The sequence below is a fragment of the Haliotis rubra genome, unplaced genomic scaffold (assembly GCF_003918875.1).
Source record: "Haliotis rubra isolate DU_JTF1 unplaced genomic scaffold, ASM391887v1 Scf90, whole genome shotgun sequence".
NCBI lineage: Eukaryota > Metazoa > Mollusca > Gastropoda > Lepetellida > Haliotidae > Haliotis > Haliotis rubra.
In genome coordinates this window covers 309,274-330,045 of record NW_025767635.1, presented here as the reverse complement: position 1 = coordinate 330,045, position 20,772 = coordinate 309,274, and the positions used below count along the sequence as shown (strand labels likewise).

At 42.1% G+C, this 20,772-nt stretch overlaps 1 protein-coding gene across 2 annotated transcripts in view; it reads left to right on the top strand.

Annotated features, from left to right (window-relative positions):
- The window catches only part of LOC124263971, a 36,995-nt gene extending 16,583 nt beyond the window's left edge, over window positions 1–20,412 (top strand). The window contains exons 8-13 of one of the 2 annotated variants that reach the window (XM_046698701.1): window positions 2,419–5,752; window positions 6,485–6,731; window positions 11,654–11,832; window positions 12,750–12,963; window positions 16,292–16,369; window positions 20,295–20,412. In XM_046698701.1, coding sequence (XP_046554657.1) covers window positions 2,419–5,752; window positions 6,485–6,731; window positions 11,654–11,832; window positions 12,750–12,963; window positions 16,292–16,369; window positions 20,295–20,344 — 4,102 coding nt within the window. In that variant the 3' untranslated portion in view covers window positions 20,345–20,412. Of the gene's footprint in view, window positions 1–2,418; window positions 5,761–6,484; window positions 6,732–11,653; window positions 11,833–12,749; window positions 12,964–16,291; window positions 16,370–20,294 lie in introns of those variants that run through there. The other variant, XR_006895004.1, reaches the window with a different exon arrangement.
- The last annotated feature ends 360 nt before the right edge of the window (window positions 20,413–20,772 follow it).

The window sequence follows — 20,772 nt, the reverse complement described above, 5'->3', positions numbered from 1 at the left end:
CTCTACACGGCAACTGCTCCATCTCGCCAAACACTATCTCAGGGACATTGCCACTGAAGATGTTCCCGGTATCCACTAGTTTGGCACTCAAGTTGTGGCACAGCAGTTGACAGTCCCAGCCAGGCAATAATTACAAATAATCACGTAGACTCCTAGACGTCAGGTTACTGTTCCATAACCACCGACAGAGTCCATGCCCTTCTGCTTTACTAGATAAAGCAGCGCATGAGTGATATGATTCAGTTAAGTTTACGACCTATTCTTAACATATGGATTGGATCAAGACAAGCAAGAATCTAAAGTACTGTCGGAAATAGAAAAAAACTGTTTTTAGTCTGTTACTCTGTATCTCTAAAATTTACACAACTGCAAATAGCATATGTCGGAATAACCCACTTCGGCCTTACTGGTCGTTCAGTGGGATGCGTAATAGGATATCCAGAAAAGCATGTTTACTCGTAAAATCGGGCAATACTTAGACAAAATACGAATAGCTGCTGAAAACAACAGATTAGACTATAGATCGCAATTAGGTCGCTCAGCCAGGTATGACGACAGACCGTCGACTCACCTGGCATGAAATGCATGTGCTGCCTACAGGCACAAGGGGTCATCTCAAAGATATTTTGTGCTTTTTCATATGGATGCCTCATCTATTGATTAACATCTTACGTGTCATTCTTTCATAAAGTTTATGTTGAGATATGTAAAAGAGTATGATACCTGATAACCATAGAAAGGCATCGTATTAAATGTTCAAAATATATAGGTGGCATGACCACCTGATCGCTAAGATCGGCAGGACGGGATATTATTTGTAAATTGTTATGACATGCCCAGTATAATTGTCCTAAAGGAATATCTTATCTTAGCTGATATCGCTATCCCTCAGCCCGACCCCAACGATCGTCTGTGACACCCATCCAGGTTTTGCTTTTGAGACGAACCCTCCTATCTGTTTCTTTTTATAGTGACAGTGAAACTCCATGGTAGCTACATCCTTAATAGTTTCAGCATGAAAGTTATTATTTTTTACGCCAGCTATCGTTTATAATGAAGCTACGTCTAATTTCAAATTGGGCATTTAAAAAGTGTCCTTTGTAATACAATATCGTTGCACACTAATTTGCATAAAGCCATGGTCTGTTCCAAATAAATTGTTTTGGACTTAGAAAAACCCTGCATTGCTCATTTCTGCACTAATGTCTCCTCAGTAAAGTCCTTTTTCTACGTTTCCTATTTCCCAACCACTGAGACTGTCGTTAGGCCGAACTTATTTTAACAGATATTTCACACTTGCACATATCAACTACATAAATTGTAGAGATAAATGAGAAAATACTTTTTTTCTATTTCGGACAGTACTTTAATACTCTGCGACTTTTTGCGAGTCTTAAAAATCCAAAGAATCTTATGATTCACTTCTTTTACCCAAAAGAAGGTGGTCCCCTTTGTATAGCTGCAGTGTCAGAAGATTGAAGAGATGCCAGGGGGTGGATCAAACAGTATCAGAATCCAAATAGATGGCTGACCCACCACCTGTCTGTCAGATTCAAGCAATAACATGTTAGTCAGGATTAAGAAAAATATGTAATTTTTATGATAAAATTGATATATCTGAGGGCCCTCCCATCTGTCCCCTCTGATACACTATTTGGCTTCGGTCATGATAGTTGGGCGTTATTGGAGACAGTCACACATAGCCAGTGATCACGTGGACGCTGGCGCGGGAAGGGAACAGGCCCGTTTAGGGTGAGCTATGTTTAGACTGTTCGTTAGAGAACAATAGAACAGAGGTTTCCACTTTAACGCAGAAGTTAAGGGAGATAAGCAATAACGTACGGGTCAGGATAATCATAAAATATCAATTTTATCATTAAAATTACATTTATATGATTACTTATACACAACTGATTTATGAGTACACAAATGTTTATGCTTGTTACAAGTCATGCGGAGTGAAACAAATTACTTACAGTCGCTTACTTCCCAAGTGAAACACATGATGACTGCTATAAGATGCACCGAGTGCAACTGTTACCGAAGGTAACCTGCACCAGCCATTTTTAACATGCTCCAGTGCAGGTTGTAAATAGCGAAATTGCTTTGATTGGATGACATAGGTAGAAGATGGATGTTACACAGTGCACTGTGTAGGTAGAAGTGTAAGATATTGCACTGTAAGATATTGAGCTGGTGTAAATATGAGTGTTAAACTGAGCAAGTGCTAAGCAGGGGGAAGATAGGAGTTTCAGAGGGCACTCATCAGGCAGAAATACAGGTGTTGTTGGGGTCACTATGTAGAAAGATAGCTTAATCTTTACAATTCACATAACTGAACTTGAAATGGTTTTGATAAGCTAATTTTATGTTGACAGGTTTCATATACAATGTCTAATCATCACATGTTGCTTTCAGTGATTCAAGGAAAATACAAGCTAACAGAGCAGGAACTGTTTGCACAAAACGTCACCCTGTATCTAAACTGGATGATGTGAACAAACGTGGACGGAAGAAAAAGACTAACCCGGAGAAGGAAGAACAGGCTGAAGAGAAGTCTGGAATTGTTGATGTCAAGGTAGAAGAGAAGCCTGCCACCGTGGACGAAGAAGAAAAGAAGAAGAAAAAGAAGAGAAAGAAAAAAGACCCTCAGGATCAAAAGAATAAGTTCCTGGGTTTGTGGGGAGATGAGGATATGACAGAAGAAATGAAGGAGGAGTTAAATAAACAGGAAAGAAAAATGGAGGCTGAAGCTGCTGCTCGAAGGAAGATAGAGTTTTATCTTAAAGATGTGAAGAAGCAAGAGGGTGAAGCCGAGGCACAGGCTGTCAAGAAAGGACCTACTTCGTTCCAGGCTGCATTTGAGCAGTTATTGAATGAACCACCGAGTAGTATGCCAGAAAGCCCGGAGCCAATCACTAAGAAGATGAAGAAACCAAGCCAGTCTCCAAGTTCGGATGGAGAACCGCCAGCTAAAAAAAAGAAAGCTGGGCAGGCTGTTCATTCTGTGATTCCACTGGATCAGATCAAAGCTCTAACAGCTGCTGGTGACAAGATAGGATTCCTACAACAACTCAATGACATGGAGAGGAAGAAACTGCCCAAAAGTCAACTCCAGTCGTACCTTCAACAAGGAAATAACATAACAGAGCTCAGACACAAAATAGAACAAATAGCAGCTACTAACGAACAGTTCAACAAGACAATTTCTGCTAGCTCCTCCTCCTCATCACTACATCAGGGATCCTTAATTCAGAACGGTCATGATGCATACTCACTACCACATCACACAGGTGCTTCCAACTGGTCAAGTCCTCCATCTACAACTGGCAATGTTGGGTCTGCTGGACTTGGCAGTCAGCAAACCCATAATGGGGTGCCGTCTGGAATAAGGCCTATAGAGGCTGTCTATAAGAAATCACAACAGAAACGAACACTTTCCAATATACACAAAAAGCCGGCCAAAGTTATTCCACTTGCTAATATCTCACATATACTTGGTTGTCGAAGTATTTCAGAAGTTGTTGGTAGTGGGGTTTCTGTACAAGCTGATGTCCCCGACTTGAAGACTGTATCTGTTTGTCAGACGTCAGTCCACAGCAGTGACATGGTGTTTTCGTCCTCGCCCAGTAACAACATGCATTCATCTCACCTTCAGCAACAGCTGCAACAACATCATGCACAGTCATCACCACAACCACCTAAACTGCAACCAGTACAGAACCAACAGTGTCCACAAGACACCATTCATGAGCATCCCCCTCAACTGTCACCCTCACAGCCACCGGTTCTGTCTCAGCAAGCTGGCTTATCCCACCTATCTCAGCAGCTCCTGCTGCAAAAGATGAACCCTGAGGAACTTCTTCAGCAGTACCAGCTTAAGCAGCAGAAGAGCAAGTCTCAGCTGGAAAGGCAGCAGCAGCTTTTGCAGAGGATCCAGGAACAGCAGCAGTCACCTTTGCTCAAGTCCCCAGCGTACAAAGATTCCAATAAAACATATCACCACCAGTCAGCTGTACAGATGACAGCCAGTCAGTTGTTGGCTTCCAATGGACAGACAATGAAGTCTAGTGTTACATCTCCAAATCAGCAATATCCAGTCCTTCACAAGGCAGTGTCGCCTCAGCAGCAGAGTAGTACATACACCGTCCAGAATGTCAGTCCATCACTGGCCTCACAGTACCACCCTCAGACCACTTTGTCTGATGGTAATATGTATCCCACTCAATCTGCTGGAGTCACTGTGTCGGTACCTGTCATGAATCACTCACCTCCTAGAACCGCCATGCAAACAACACAAGTAACACCTGTGTCCTTCTCTCCACAGCAGCTGTTGAAAGCATTGTCTGCCCAGGCAGCACAACAGCAACAGGCAAATGTTGTAAATGTCCCTAATATGGGTGGACAACAAGGTCAGAAATCGGTTCAAAGAAATATTGTCAGCCAGTCGCAACAAATGTCAGGTGTTCAGCCAGTGACTAATGTGCTTCGCGTTTTATCTGGTGTCTCACAGCCACAAATAGTGGCCAAATCAGGCAAACAGCAGAAGTCCCTGCTGTCTCCATCTCAAGCAGCTGCCATCAAGCAGCAGCAGGCTCAGTTCATACTCCAGGGAGTTTCGCAGATTCACCCTACAGGTACTGCTGTGACAACCAAACACAGGACTGTTGTGGGGACTTCAAGCACAGTGCCACAGGCAACTATGTTAAGGACACCTAATCCACCAATACTTGCTACCTCTCATACTTCCAATGTGAAATCTGTGCCAGGAGTACACACTCAAGTGTCCTTGAACAATAAAGCTGGTACCACATTAAATATTCCCAGTGTGATCCCCAGCATCAGTGCTCAGCAGAGTGTCCATCAGTCCTCAGCCCAGCAGCAGCATGGAGCAAAGCAGGGCTCATCATTTACCACCAGCTACATATCTGCTAGCTCCACTCCTGGAACTACTGTGCTGTCTCCTGTCCAGATCCAGATACCTCAAGCTGAGGCAGTTTTACCAGGATCATATGAGTCCCCTGCTGCATTCCTTGCTAGTGCTAATCCTGTACTCCCAAATGATGGAGGGAGTCTCTCCCTGCTTGCAGGAGCATCCATGCGGTCTACCTCAGATGCCATGTATAACATGCAACATGATGGATCAACACTTAGCTTGCATTCTGCTTCTCAAAGAGACATATCAAATGTGAACTCTATGTTAAATGTTAGTAGTATCCATCAAACCAACTCCTCGATGAGTTCAAGATTCCCTTCTCAGCAGACTGGCGGTGTCGGTAGTTCCATGTCCTCTTTCCTCTCATCATCGAACAGTGACTTCCAGTCACCTCCGAAACTAACTTGTGTCAATAACCAATTATCGAATATATCTCATGGAGTTTCAGTGTCTGAGCTCTCTAGTAGAAGTTCCATGCATCAGCTCGTTCCCCAGCCTATTGTCCCCGCAACACAGGTTTCACCAACCACCCACTCCTCAGAGCCTGTCATGCCCACCCTGTCACCTCAGCTCCACAGCTATGCTTTACCACCTTCCTCCACTAACACTGTAGCGAAGAGGAGCCTCCACTCAAGCTTGTCTCAGATGCAGCCGTCTTCACTTGCTGGTTACAGTGGTGTTGGAGACCACATGTATATGTCCCAGTTGCCCATTGCTCGGTCAAGTGATGAGTACACTTCTGGTGATGACAGCCTGCTTGGGCGTGGTTTTTTTTGGATGGACGAGGCGATGGTATTATGCAGTCCCCATTCTCAGGTAACAAGGTATATGTTGCAACTTTCTTCAGCATTTTTGCAGAATTTGTCAACTGGGAGGTAAGAGAGCTTTATCAGGTTACAGAAATTTTCATATTTTGCCAAATTCCATATCTTGGCATGCTTACTGGAGGGTTTTTCAGAATTATCAATTTGGTCACTCACTCACATCTGATAACGGAAACAAAGATGTGACATTGATAGTTATTCCTGATCGTAATATGAGCAATGGAAAGAACAGGTACTGATAAACATTCTGTGGTAGTGTCTCCACTGCTAGGCCTGATACAGCGTCTTCCCAGTTATACTGTGTTTTCATATCTCATGCTCACAATGCACTGATCATGTTGATAAAGAAGGAACAGTTTATTTGCTGTGATATAGGTGATGAGTTCAATGCAAACCTCTGCAGAAATGCTTTCTCTATTAATGTTGGTGTGTCAAGTGTGGACATTAATCCTCAGTTTTTGTGGGAGTACAGCAGCATGCTGGTCAACTACAGTGATGTTCAGTGCATGATGAGAAAGCAGATTTAATCATTGTACATGCATGCAAATGATTAACATGAGTTATTTTGTGGCTTTAAGTTACTTTTCATAATCACAATAATAATAATGTTTAGTGTTTGAGAATATTGTGCGTGGTCAGTGTGTTGTGTAGTGTTGCATGTATTGTGTGATTCTGATCCCTGTGACTGTCCAACTACTTCAGGTTGCTGTTACCTCTGTTTCAGGATTCTTCCAGTGGTACTAATGGTACTGATTCCATCGCATCGTCTGACAGCTCGGATACAACCATTTGTACAAAGAAAACTAATAAACATAAAGCTAGTAAACCTAACAATAAGCTAGAATCACAGAATGACACTCCACTATCACTTACATCGTTACTTTCATCCAAGAAAGAGTCTGATATCAGTAAACCAACAAGAAAGAAGAACTCTTCTGTTCCTAAAACAGCCAACCCAGAAGAATGTTCAGGTAAATAGTTTTGTCTGTATTAAGTTGTTTAATGTTTAGTTAACTTTTTCTGGAAAAGCTAGTTATGTACACTGATCTTTTCACAAGTTGGTCTGTCACTATTCTGTAGGTGTAAGTCACAGTAGTGCTTACGAATACGTCCCTCTAACGTTTGATTGCCTTATTTCCTTAAACTTGTTTCTGATCTACAGGTTTAACTTACATTGAATTTTTAAACATCCCTCATCTTGTGTTGTCTTACCTGAGCATATCCCTCGAACCCTCTGAACTGAACTCAGCCACATACTCTTTCGAAGAAATAGTCATAGCCCTAAGTTTTGTTTCCGGATTCAATGCCGATGATGTCAGATCATGAGGAAATTGCGTCTGTTCAAGACCCAGGAGAAACTAAACCTTCACAATCATCATTTCAAACCAGTATGCTCAAGGACTTAAATGAAGACATTAATTGATTGACGAATCTAGATCGACTTTAAAGTCGGCGTTAAAAGGATCAGACTTGTGTGCGTCTGTTCAAGTCGAGCACCTTGTGATTTGAGATAAGCAACATACAGGGACTCAACTACTAGAGTACTTGCTCCCTAACATGCAGCTGATGACCCTTCATCTGTGAAGTCGGAGACACATCCCTGATGCTTCCTGGGTATCTAGACAGCATGGCTAAGGTAGTGTTCTACTCTCAAGCCTCGTTACTCCCAACCACTTGGCGCACTGGAAGTCCTCCGTCTGAGGAAAGTTTCACAGTGCCGTAACTTCAGTATCCTCTTTGCACAGAGTTGATTTATGGCAAGACAATATGAGCAAGCCCAAGATCCCAGCCAGAGGTTACGGCAAGAGTTTCATAGCCAGGGCCCCTATTCTTGAAAGGATCCTAGCCCTAGGATATCCTAACTTTGATCCTACGGTCTATGATAGGTGTCCTACCTTATTCTCGAAAAGTATCCTAGTGCTAGGATATCCTAACTTAAAACAAATACTAGGACAGGTTCTGACTTACCCTCAGTCTATCTTGGTGGAAATCAGCATGGTGTGGTACTTGTTTGTTCACCAATTTTGACATTGTCAAACAAAATGACAATGTCAAAATTACATTTGAATTTACAAGAACACACAGTTTTGATGATCTAAGAAGCGTTTTTAGTTTATATTATCAATTTATCGGCAATGAATAGACATACTTGTTTCAATACACATATTCTTTAGATCTTCAAAAGAGATTTGTTCAATTCGTACCTATTCTATCCCTTTTTTCCACAACATTGCTCTTTTCTGACACATTGCTGTGAAATGTAAATGTCAAGGCCAACTTGACAAGGGAAATAACTGTGAATTTTCACTTTTGAGATGGACGCATAATGAGAGTTCAAGTCATGATTTTCATAAAAAACAAAATTAAGATGTTGTTTGCACATATCTTACTGCATTTTTTTGCAGACTTTCAAACTCTGAAGTAAAATTTATACCTCCTTGCTAAATAAATAATTCTTTTTTAGAAGAAGTCCTCCTTGGGGTACATACAAGCATTAAAATGTCCATTTTAAAATCCTACGACAGTTGTAACAATATTTTAATACAAAATAACAAGTTTTTGTCTTGTGAGACCACCCCTACATTCCCACCCAGGGCCCCCTACAGCCAAGAGCAGGTAACTCTCGCCATCTACCTCGTACCTCACTTTTCATGCTGAATGTGATCAAACAGAATGTGGGGAGGTGGGTGGCCTTACCCCAAAGAGGGCTTTCTTCCAAGAATCAGAAACCTCTACAGGTTTGTTCGATTCGTTTTCAGAAGAAGTCCTCCTTGGGTTACACATAAGCATAAGACAGACTCCCATGGCATAGATAGTGAGTCGAGAGTGGCATTCTGTCTTTTGGTCTCCTTTTCCGATTTCTGGTTACCAGGAAGGATTCAACAGAACTTAGAATTATCATCTACCTGAAGATCCTTAACTGAGAATAAGTGAGAAGAAAACTGAAGTTTCAGATGGAATCTATGTGGAATCTCAGACAGACCTATTTCCATAATGGACCCAATGATCTCCATAGATCTACATGAACCTATGCATCTTCTGGACTCACATGGGCACAATGTGTGAAGCCCATTTCTGGTGTCCCCAGCCGTGATGTTGCTGGAATATTGCTAAAAGCGGCGTAAAACCAAACTCAGTCAGTCAGTCAGTCTGGACTCACAGAAATATCTATGCTATGCTTTCAATGGGAGACTATTCCAGGGTAGAGTTCTACTGTTTTGAAAATCAGTGTCTCCCTGGCTATCCATGATGATAAGATCCCCGGTACTGGTGTATTTAATAATAATAGTAGTAGTTCATTTATATAGCGCCTAGTATCCATCTGACTTGTTGCTCACTGGACACTGTAATCAGAATCTAATTATTTTTACCCTGGATAATCCAAGCTGCCTGTGAGGCGCTAGAAGGTTTATATTCACATGACTTATCTCACCGGGTACCCATTTTCTGCTGGGTGAACAGAGGCAATTTTGAATAAACTCACTTGCTTAAGGTGAGATCACATGTGCTTCTTTCTGGAGCAGGACTGAAGTCTTCGAAACTCTCAGGAGACAAGCTGCCAAACACGGTCACCCATCCAAGGACTTTCAGCGCTCGACCTTGCATAACTTCAACTGATTCATAACCTGAGCTTTACGCACAGGAGCACACACCACCAGAATTTGTTAGATGACTCCCTATATCAGAGCGATTTCTTATGGGGTTCCTATTGCATCCAGAAAAATCAGAACATCAGCCCAAGAATGTACAGAAGTACATAGGGGCTGTATTTGACACTCTGCAAGTAATTGTTTACCCACCGTTGGAATGCTATAAGGATGTCACAACCCTTATCAGTTCTCCACATGTTCACAGCAATGGATGTCGCTATTAGAAGCACTTGCATGTATGCAGGTTATAACATTCTGCATCTCAGATTCATTCAGAATTGGATCAGTCAACATCTAGGGAAACAACTAGACTCTGTCATGATACCCTTGGATCTTGTGTTCAAGAACCTTGCATGACGCATGAATCCCAGCAACAGCATCCGTCAGATTTCAATCAGGATGCTGTTACCAGATCTCTTCACTCACTCATAGGATGGTAATCTCGAAGACAAGATGGCATCATGTCTTTGGGAGTTAGATATGATCAGTCCATATCATCATTTTGGAGAATAGAGTGGTCTTACTAGCCATCCAGCACTGTGCATCAATCCTCAGGAAGTCTTCACTACAGAATGCCAAGGTAACATGCCCTTGCCATACTAAGAGGTATCCATTCTCAAGTCTTCATGTAACTTATGAGAGAACTTTACAACCTAGTGGACAGTCTGGATTGCAACCTCACATAGACTTGTTCGCAGCATTACTCAACAATCAGTTGGCAGCTTATATCAGTTCTGTCCCAGGTCCTCAAGCATACGCAGGGGATGCCATGTTAACATCTTGGGAGTGAATGATTGAAACAATTTACATGGTCTTTTGAAGGTTATTGCTCAGCTATTTGAACTAAAGGAAATCTAAAAACAACATAACTACGATTTCAGAACTGCATGCCCTGGATGTTAGATAGCTTTCATTCCTGAAAAATCCTTCCAGAGTTATAATAAGGGCATAACCAGAATTCCTTGTCAAGAATCAAAACTTTGCAATGGGATCTCTTGGACAATGGGTTTTCACTATCCTTTCTCTGGCTCCTACATTGGATAGTGATCTTCTGGACAGACTCTCATGCCCAATAAGACCTCAAGCCATACTTACACAGGACTGAGGCACTTCATATAGTGATCTTCTGGACAGACTCTCATGCCCAATAAGACCTCAAGCCATACTTACACAGGACTGAGGCACTTCATATAGTGATCTTCTGGACAGACTCTCATGCCCAATAAGACCTCAAGCCATACTTACACAGGACTGAGGCACTTCATATAGTGATCTTCTGGACAGACTCTCATGCTCAATAAGACCTCAAGCCTCACTCCTGCAAAATAAGATAACACAACATTTTACTTGAGGTATGTGACCCAAGACATTCCGGGATTTGGGAAGGGGGCAGAGAAAATTGTATATGCCAAATGTGTTTGTCACTTTGAGAAGTGATATCAGGGATGTTATTCAAGTTCAACCTGTGGATCAGAAACAAGTTTCAGGAAATAAGGCAATCAAGTGTTAAAGATAGTATTCTCAGAATTGTTATCATTTTGATAAAACTTCAAGTTTGTTATTCGTGGCAGGTTCACTCGCTAACTCTCTTTGTTATCCCCTGCCTTGAAGTGGATATGGGGACGTCAGAACAATCTTTATTCATCTATGTTTCCCTTGGTCTGTCCATCCATGTTTGTGTTTCCAACCTTGCATCTGTTTGCTTATCATTGCACATGAATTTCAAGAAGTGAAAATTTGCATAATGGTGTAACTGGCTACGATCTATAATGGGTTTAAAATTTTGTATTAAATTAATGTTTTGCAGATTGATGGCATTTGCAACCTAGTGCATGAAAGTGATAGTTACGCAAATGAAAATTTGTATGCTTAAGGCAAAGATAATAGTGAAACCTTAGAAAGTGCGGCCTAAAACAATATCTTTCTGAGATTCTTCTTTTTCTGTATGTTTCTTAATCTTGAAAATACACAATGACAGACATTGTGTCTGAATTGGAACAAGTATTCTCAGAAACTACACAAGACTCTGAGAAGTGGCCTTTTGTATGTATATATTTTGCATTCAATATTTTAATATGATGTGAAACTATAGGTTATCACCCAAGTTTCTTCTTAGGACTTTTTATGACTCCATTGTGTATAGTTAACAAGTACTTCCTTATTATTCTTTACTATATGAACAAACATAATGTTTTAAGTGCCCGCTGAGGGGGATAACATTGTTTTCATTTTCATATGTACAGAGAGTTCAAGCGATTCCAAGCCCCAAGCTACTGTGGCACTCACAGAGCCATGGGCTGCACCCATTCGAGCACTTTGGCATGAACAACCCCTCAATTTTGAAGCTGAGAAGAACTTCAACAAGTTTCTGTCCCACAGAACCCCACACTGTGCAATATGTGCAGTCTTCAATCCTGTAGAGGTGAGTCATGCTTCTGTGTATTCTTCACCCCTGTCTTTACCTCTCTATAAGCTGGGGTGGTCGGGTAGCCTAGTGGCTAAAGCGTTGGTTTGTCACGCCGAAGACCCGGGTTCGAATCCCCACATGGGTACAATGTGTGAAGATTTTCCCCGCCGTTGATGTTGCTGGAATATTGCTAAAAGCAACGTAAGACCAAACTCAGTCAGTCAGTCTGTATAAGCTAGTGTTGTTTCAGTGTAGTCTTTACCCCCTTATAAGCTAGTGTTGTTCAGTGTAGTCTTTACCCCAGTGTAGACTAGTGTTGTTCAGTGTAGTCTTTGCCCAAGGATAGACTAGTGTTGTTCAGTGTAGTCTTTACCCCAGTGTAGACTAGTGTTGTTCAGTGTAGTCTTTACCCAAGGATAGACTAGTGTTGTTCAGTGTAGTCTTTACCCCAGTGTAGACTAGTGTTGTTCAGTGTAGTCTTTGCCCAAGGATAGACTAGTGTTGTTCAGTGTAGTCTTTACCCCAGTGTAGACTAGTGTTGTTCAGTGTAGTCTTTACCCAAGGATAGACTAGTGTTGTTCAGTGTAGTCTTTACCCAAGGATAGACTAGTGTTGTTCAGTGTAGTCTTTACCCCAGTGTAGACTAGTCATTCAGTGTGGTCTTTACCCAAGGATAGACTAGAGTTTTTCAGTGTAGTCCTTAATGCAGGTGAGTTTGGCCTCTCTGTAGTCCTCAACACAGCACTTACGGGGTACAGTGAAGCTGACTTTACAGTCAGACCAACTATTTGCCATTATGATCCATTTATGCAAACTGTTACATGTATATTATTGTGTACGTTTGTCACTCCTAGTTGACATCAATAAATGACCCTGTTCCTGTTATTATATATTTTGTCTTGATCTGTATATGTGAATTCTTCTCATTACAGAACGAATTCCAAGGACTAGATTTTGCTGATGTGTCCACTTTGAACAACAAAGTTATGACCACGATCCCTAACAGGTCCAAACCCCTTGTACCTGAGATCTGTTTCTCAGCCAGCAGTAATGACCCTAGTCCATTTGCTAGCAACCCAATCCTGGAGGCTGATGGTCAAAGCCCTCTCCTTGTGTGTCACAAGTGCAACATCTGTGTCCATGCCAGTAAGTATGGTGTGTGATCAGTGCTACATCTGTGTCCATGTCAGTAAGTATGGTGAGTGATCAGTGCTACATCTGTGTCCATGTCAGTAAGTATAGTGAGTGATCAGTGCTACATCTATGTCCATGTCAGTAAGTATATAGTGAGTGATCAGTGCTACATCTGTGTTCATGTCAGTAAGTATAGTGAGTGATCAGTGCTACATCTGTGTCCATGTCAGTAAGTATAGTGAGTGATCAGTGCTACATCTGTGTCCATGTCAGTAAGTATAGTGAGTGATCAGTGCTACATCTATGTCCATGTCAGTAAGTATAGTGTGTGATCAGTGCTACATCTGTGTCCATGTCAGTAAGTATAGTGTGTGATCAGTGCTACATCTGTGTCCATGCCAGTAAGTATGGTGTGTGATCAGTGCTACATCTGTGTCCATGTCAGTAAGTATATAGTGTGTGATCAGTGCTACATCTGTGATAAGTGCTACATCTGTGTCCATGCCAGTAAGTATATTGTGTGTGATCAGTGCTACATCTGTGTCCATGTCAGTAAGTATATTGTGTGATCAGTGCTACATCTGTGTCCATGCCAGTAAGTATGGTGTGTGATCAGTGCTACATCTGTGTCCATGCCAGTAAGTATGGTGTGTGATCAGTGCTACATCTGTGTCCATGTCAGTAAGTACATTGTGTGTGATCAGTGCTACATCTGTGTCCATGCCAGTAAGTATGGTGTGTGATCAGTGCTACATCTGTGTCCATGTCAGTAAGTATGTTGTGTGTGATCAGTGCTACATCTGTGATCAGTACTACATCTGTGTCCATGCCAGTAAGTATGGTGTGTGGATCAGTGCTACATCTGTGTCCATGTCAGTAAGTATATAGTGAGTGATCAGTGCTACATTTGTGTCCATGTCAGTAAGGTGATCAGTGCTACATCTGTGTCCATGCCAGTAAGTATGGTGTGTGATCAGTGCTACATCTGTGTCCATGCCAGTAAGTATGGTGTGTGATCAGTGCTACATCTGTGTCCATGTCAGTAAGTACTTTTGTGTGATCAGTGCTACATCTGTGTCCATGCCAGTAAGTATATAGTGAGTGATCAGTGCTACATCTGTGTCCATGTCAGTAAGTATATTGTGTGTGATCAGTGCTACATCTGTGTCCATGCCAGTAAGTATGGTGTGTGATCAGTGCTACATCTGTGTCCATGCCAGTAAGTATGGTGTGTGATCAGTGCTACATCTGTGTCCATGTCAGTAAGTACATTGTGTGTGATCAGTGCTACATCTGTGTCCATGCCAGTAAGTATGGTGTGTGATCAGTGCTACATCTGTGTCCATGTCAGTAAGTATATTGTGTGTGATCAGTGCTACATCTGTGATCAGTACTACATCTGTGTCCATGCCAGTAAGTATGGTGTGTGATCAGTGCTACATCTGTGTCCATGTCAGTAAGTATATAGTGTGTGATCAGTGCTACATCTGTGATAAGTGCTACATCTGTGTCCATGCCAGTAAGTATATTGTGTGTGATCAGTGCTACATCTGTGTCCATGTCAGTAAGTATATTGTGTGTGATCAGTGCTACATCTGTGTCCATGCCAGTAAGTATGGTGTGTGATCAGTGCTACATCTGTGTCCATGTCAGTAAGTACATTGTGTGTGATCAGTGCTACATCTGTGTCCATGCCAGTAAGTATAGTGTGTGATCAGTGCTACATCTGTGTCCATGTCAGTAAGTACATTGTGTGTGATCAGTGCTACATCTGTGTCCATGCCAGTAAGTATGGTGTGTGATCAGTGCTACATCTGTGTCCATGTCAGTAAGTACATTGTGTGTGATCAGTGCTACATCTGTGTCCATGCCAGTAAGTATGGTGTGTGATCAGTGCTACATCTGTGTCCATGTCAGTAAGTATATTGTGTGTGATCAGTGCTACATCTGTGATCAGTACTACATCTGTGTCCATGCCAGTAAGTATGGTGTGTGATCAGTGCTACATCTGTGTCCATGTCAGTAAGTATATAGTGAGTGATCAGTGCTACATTTGTGTCCATGTCAGTAAGTATTGTGTGTGTGATCAGTGCTACATCTGTGTCCATGCCAGTAAGTATAGTGTGTGATCAGTGCTACATCTGTGTCCATGTCAGTAAGTATGGTGTGTGATCAGTGCTACATCTGTGTCCATGTCAGTAAGTATAGTGAGTGATCAGTGCTACATCTGTGTCCATGTCAGTAAGTATGGTGTGTGATCAGTGCTACATCTGTGTCCATGTCAGTAAGTATAGTGTGTGATCAGTGCTACATCTGTGTCCATGTCAGTAAGTATAGTGTGTGATCAGTGCTACATCTGTGTCCATGTCAGTAAGTATAGTGTGTGATCAGTCAGTAAGTATTTTGTGCTGTGGTTATGGCTGTGCAAGTGAGTGAGTGAGTTTTACACTGCACTCAGCAATATTCCAGCTATATGGCGGTGGTCATCCAGTGATCAACAGCATGAACATCGATATGCACAATTGGGAACCGACGACATGTGTCAACCAAGTCAGCGAGCCCGACCATCCGATCCTGTTAGTCGCCGTCTTACGTCAAGCATAGTCGCCTTTTGTGGCAAGCATGGGTTGCTGAAGACCTATTCTACCCCGGATCTTCACGGGTCGGCTATGCCAGTAATTATGGGGAGCTATGTTTTTGTTGATACCCAAAGTATATTGTGAATGGTATGTTAGTGCCCATGCCAGTTAGTGTACTCTGCTGTAAGGGTTATTATCGTATCGTGTGCTGTTTGTGCTATGTTTGTGTCAATACCAGCAAGTATGGTGTGCTATTTTTTTCTGGATTTGGGGTAAGTGCTATATAATTGTCACCATATCAGAAAGAAGGTAGTATGATTTCAGAATTACTTGAAGAATTGGCTTCAACTCTTTAGTTAGGTTGTTGTTTTGGATGGTCCCAGTTGTTGGATGGTGCACTAACTAGTTGGGCAGAAGTTTGATTCTTCCCTGGCAGCAAAATAGTGATGTCACTTAGTGTTTCTCTTTTTTATGTTTCTTTGTTAAAGGGCCGGTGTGGTAGCCTAGTGGTTAAAGCCTTTGCTTGTCACGCCAAAGGTCCGGGTTCGATTCCCAACATGTACAATGTGTGAAGCCTATTTCTGGTGTTCCCCGTCGTGATATTGCTGGGATACTGCTAAAAGTGGTGTCAAACCCAATTCACTCACTCACTCACTCACTCTATGTTAAAATCAATGAAAGAAGAATGCAAAACATGTCAGTCAGAGTGGAACTTTTATGAATTGCAACTGAAACTAAATTCTACCTTTGTTTTTCATCAGGCTGTTATGGCGTTATTGAAGTGAATGCCGAGGAAGTTTGGCGTTGTTCACGATTGTGTCAACCACATAACACAGGCGGTAAGTAAGCAAATCTTTCAGCCAATAACACAGAAAGAAAGTAAATCATTCAGCCAATAACACAGAAAGTAAGTAAATCATTCAGCCAAATAACACAGAAAGTAAGTAAATCATTCAGCCAAATAACACAGAAAGTAAGTAAATCATTCAGGCAAATAACACAGAAAGTAAGTAAATCATTCAGCCAAATAACACAGAAAGTAAGTAAATCATTCAGGCAAATAACACAGAAAGTAAGTAAAAATAACACAGAAAGTAAGTAAATCATTCAGGCAATGCAAAGAAAGTAAGTAAATCATTCAGCCAAATAACACAGAAAGTAAGTTAATCATTCAGGCAAATAACACAGAAAGTAAGTAAATCATTCAGGCAAATAACACAGAAAGTAAGTAAATCATTCAGCCAAATAACACAGAAAGTAAGTAAAATCATTCAGTAACACAGAAAACAAGAAAGTAATCATTCAGCCAAATAACACAGAAAGTAAGTAAATCATTCAGGCAAATAACACAGAAAGTAAGTAAATCATTCAGGCAAATAACACAGAAAGTAAGTAAATCATTCAGCCAAATAACACAGAAAGTAAGTAAATCATTCAGGCAAATAACACAGAAAGTAAGTAAATCATTCAGCCAAATAACACAGAAAGTAAGTAAATCATTCAGGCAAATAACACAGAAAGTAAGTAAATCATTCAGCCAAATAAATAAGCACAGAAAGTAAGTAAGCACATCATTCAGGCAGTATAAGTAAGCATATCTCATTCAAATCATTCAGCCACATGACATGGGTAGTCAGTCAGTCAACCACATTACACAGACATCATGTAAGCTGGTATTCGAACACTTTGTGGACCAGGTTTGAAGCCGTGTGGTTCGTCTATAGATACACAAGCAGACATTGATGACCCGAGGCAGGGCGGTACGGTGTCTCCGTCTTCCCTGCAGGTTGCGTGGCAGTTTCTGCTCTGGTGAGACCAGTTCGCCATATGCTCTCCTAGGTTCTGTAGGATAGCCTAGTGGTTACAGCGTCCGCTCTTCACGCATAACCCGGGTTCGATTCCCCACATGGGTACCATGTATGAAACCCATTTCTGGTGCCCCCTGCTGTGATGTTACTGGTACATTGCTTAAAGCGGCGTAAAATCAAACTCACTGTTTATCTGCTGGGCACAAACAACGTTCATGCAGATCCACTTTCACGGTGTGTACTAGCCCTACACGAGTGGATGCTTGATCAGGGAATATTCAGGTTTGCTTCCCAGTTGTACGGGTCGTTACGGGTGGATCTGTTTGCCTCTGGGGTGACAAACCACATCCGGTGTTTGCTCCTGGATTCCGGATCCGAAGCTCGATTGGATAGACAGGGTTCTGTGGGTGTTTCCACCGACACACCTGGTTCCCAGGGTTCTCTCGCAGCTTGTCACCCAACCAGCTCGACTACTTGTACTTCTTTGGTCAGCGCAAGACCGGTTTACGGTAATCATCAGGTTGCTGCCTCAGCCTCCTGTTCCATTACCCTTTCAACCGGAACTGCTATCCCATGCGGAGCGCCCCATATGAATCCCAGGATTCAGTGGGTGGCTTGGCCTCTGTCCGGAATCGCCTCTAAGCAAGCAGAATTCCTGCACTAGTTGCAGACAAATTCTGGCTTCGCGGTGGGATTCGATTTAGACAGAGTATTGTTTTCCCCCGCAACGCGTTTTGCGGGGGGTATTAAAATGGACTCCGTCCGTGCGTCCGTCCGTCCATGCCCATTTGTCTTTTCCGGAAGCAGAAGTCTAAAACCGTTCAATGTTTCTTCACCAAAGTTGGCACATAGATAGATCTGGTGGTGTACTGGTGCCTTTTGGTAGTTTTGGAATTCTGAATAAAATATTTTTGGCGTTTCCATGGCAACAAGTTTCACTTAGACTGAAATTGGTGATAGTGCTCTTTTCTGGAGCAGAACTCTAAAACGTTTCAATACTCTCCTTCCACTTTTCTATATACACACCTAAATATTTGACATAATCATAACTCGTAGACATAATCATGAAGAGTATTTTGCCATGGGGATATTGATGAATTTGTCTTCTTGGTTTTTTTGCAATCTAGATGAGAAGCCGGCTTCGCCACTTCTTCTATCAGAGGCTACTCCACGGCTATTTCTGCTTTTCACACACCTGCCGATGGTGTACTGTCGGGGCACCACCTTCATTGTGCAGTGTGAGAATCCGACCGGCTGTCTGGCGGATTAGTCCCCAGTGGGACTTGTCAATTGTTCTTGACTGGATGTCCAGTCCTCTCTTTTTCGATTTGTCAGCTTTCTCTCCAGCTGTTAAGTTGGAAGGCAGCTTTCCTTGTGACGGTTTTGTCTGGCAGATGGGTCGGCGACATTCATGCATGCAATGTCAGCGGATCCTGAGCTGACCTTCTTTCACAGGGATAGGGTCAGCATTAGATTGCCAGACTCTTGTAGCCCCTCTTTCACGTAACGGCGCCTATCGATCTGTGGCTTTTACTCAGCCTCCTTTGTCCAGTACCTCTCTACGACGTGATGCACCTCTCTACGACATGATGCATTTCGGCGAGCAAGCAAACCAGGTCTCTCGTCTCTGCCATGGTTTGGTCTATATTCCCATGGGTTTAATTCCCCAGATGGGTTTTAAACTCATTCGGATAGTGCAGTGACCATATCAAAGGCGTATGACGCGGCACTGCCCATTGTGAAGATCTGCTCAGCTGCTATTTAGAGCCGTCCAAACATGTTCATCCTTGCCTATCAGCTGGACAAACACTCACGTGCACGTGCTCGATTTGGCCAGACTGTTCTCCACACAGTGGGCGGAGTTGTAACTCTTTAGCTGTTTGAGCTCTCGAGATTACATCATTCTGCACTTTCTGGTGTTGGGTTATGTCATTTCTCATTTTATCGGTTATGGTATTTGGTGGTGATATTTTCCTGAACTTTAATTTGGCTTTTACGGAGTTGTAATGGCTTCACTCGTAATTTCCACCCCACCACGCTTCGCTGGCTGGGTGTATGTTACTGTAAATATTGTTGTTAAGTCCCCCATACTGTTCCAAATTGTTGGTTGGGAGGTGGGGTTGATTGATATGCTTCTAAGCCAATCAGCGTATGAGCTTGGCATTTCTACTCCCTGCCCTAAACCAATTGACATTGGCGGTCAGGTGAGTTTAAGTGTATCTCCTCCGGTCGGTGGTAGATTCCATTGGAAAATGGGTTTAGTTTTGTCAGACAGAATGCCACTCCCGACTCACTATCTATGGAAGTCTGTCTTATGCTTATATGTACCCCAAGGAGGACCTCTTCTAAATAAAAGAATCTAACAAACCTGTAGAGGTTTCTGATTCTTGGAAGTAAAGTCCTCCTTAGGGTAAGGCCACCCGCCTCCCCACATTCTGTCTGATCACGTTCAGCATGAAAAGTGAGTGAGAGGTAGATGGCGAGAGTTACCTGCTCTTGGCTGTAGGGGGCCCTGGGTGGGCCTGTAGGGGTGGTCTCACAAGACAAAAACGAGTTTTTTGTTTTGTAAATATTTTTTATAAAAATATTGTTACAACTGGTGTAGGATTTTAAAATGGACATTTTAATACTTATATGTACCCCAAGGAGGACTTTCTTCAAAGAATTAGAAACCTCTACAGGTTTGTTCGAATTTATCCACAGTACACAGACAGTAGATGCTATCATCAATAAGAAATAAGTCCACCATGCTACACTGACAGCAAGTAGACACAAATAAGTAAAGTTTTGATTGGGCAAACAAGTCCACAATATTACACAGTACATTACATGAATGTTACATAGACACAAGTTGGCTGAAGGTCCTGTTTTCATACATACAGTGTAAGTAATATATATGTGTCCCTCATAATGTCATATAAGCTTGGTGTCATGCTTGAGGCTTTCCCTTATACAGGACTGTGGCTTGTGTTTCCTGCGAGGTGGTGCACTGAAGCCCACTACTGATGGCCGCTGGGTACACATTGCTTGTGCTCTCACCACCTCCGAGGTCAAGTTCCTTGAAATCGAGAAAAGAGAACCTGTTGATATTTCAAAGATACCTCTGCAAGATTCAAACTGGTAAGAAGACAATGTACAAGTATTCCGATTGAAACTTTGTGAACTCACAGAAATCTGTCTTGATAAATTAAAATTATTTTCTCATCCTGACTCATACATTATTGCTTATCACTGGTTAGATGGATTTCCCCTCATCCTACAAGCTACCGCTCTGTTATTTCAACCCATATTTCCAAATTTATGCTTGTCTCCTGTTTTAATCTTATATCCTGTTTACACGATGGGTTATATTTGTTAAAGTGCGGCTATTTAATTAATAATTTCTGACTTGTCAGAACGTTGTTTACATATGAAAACGTGCTGTGTGTGCAGAT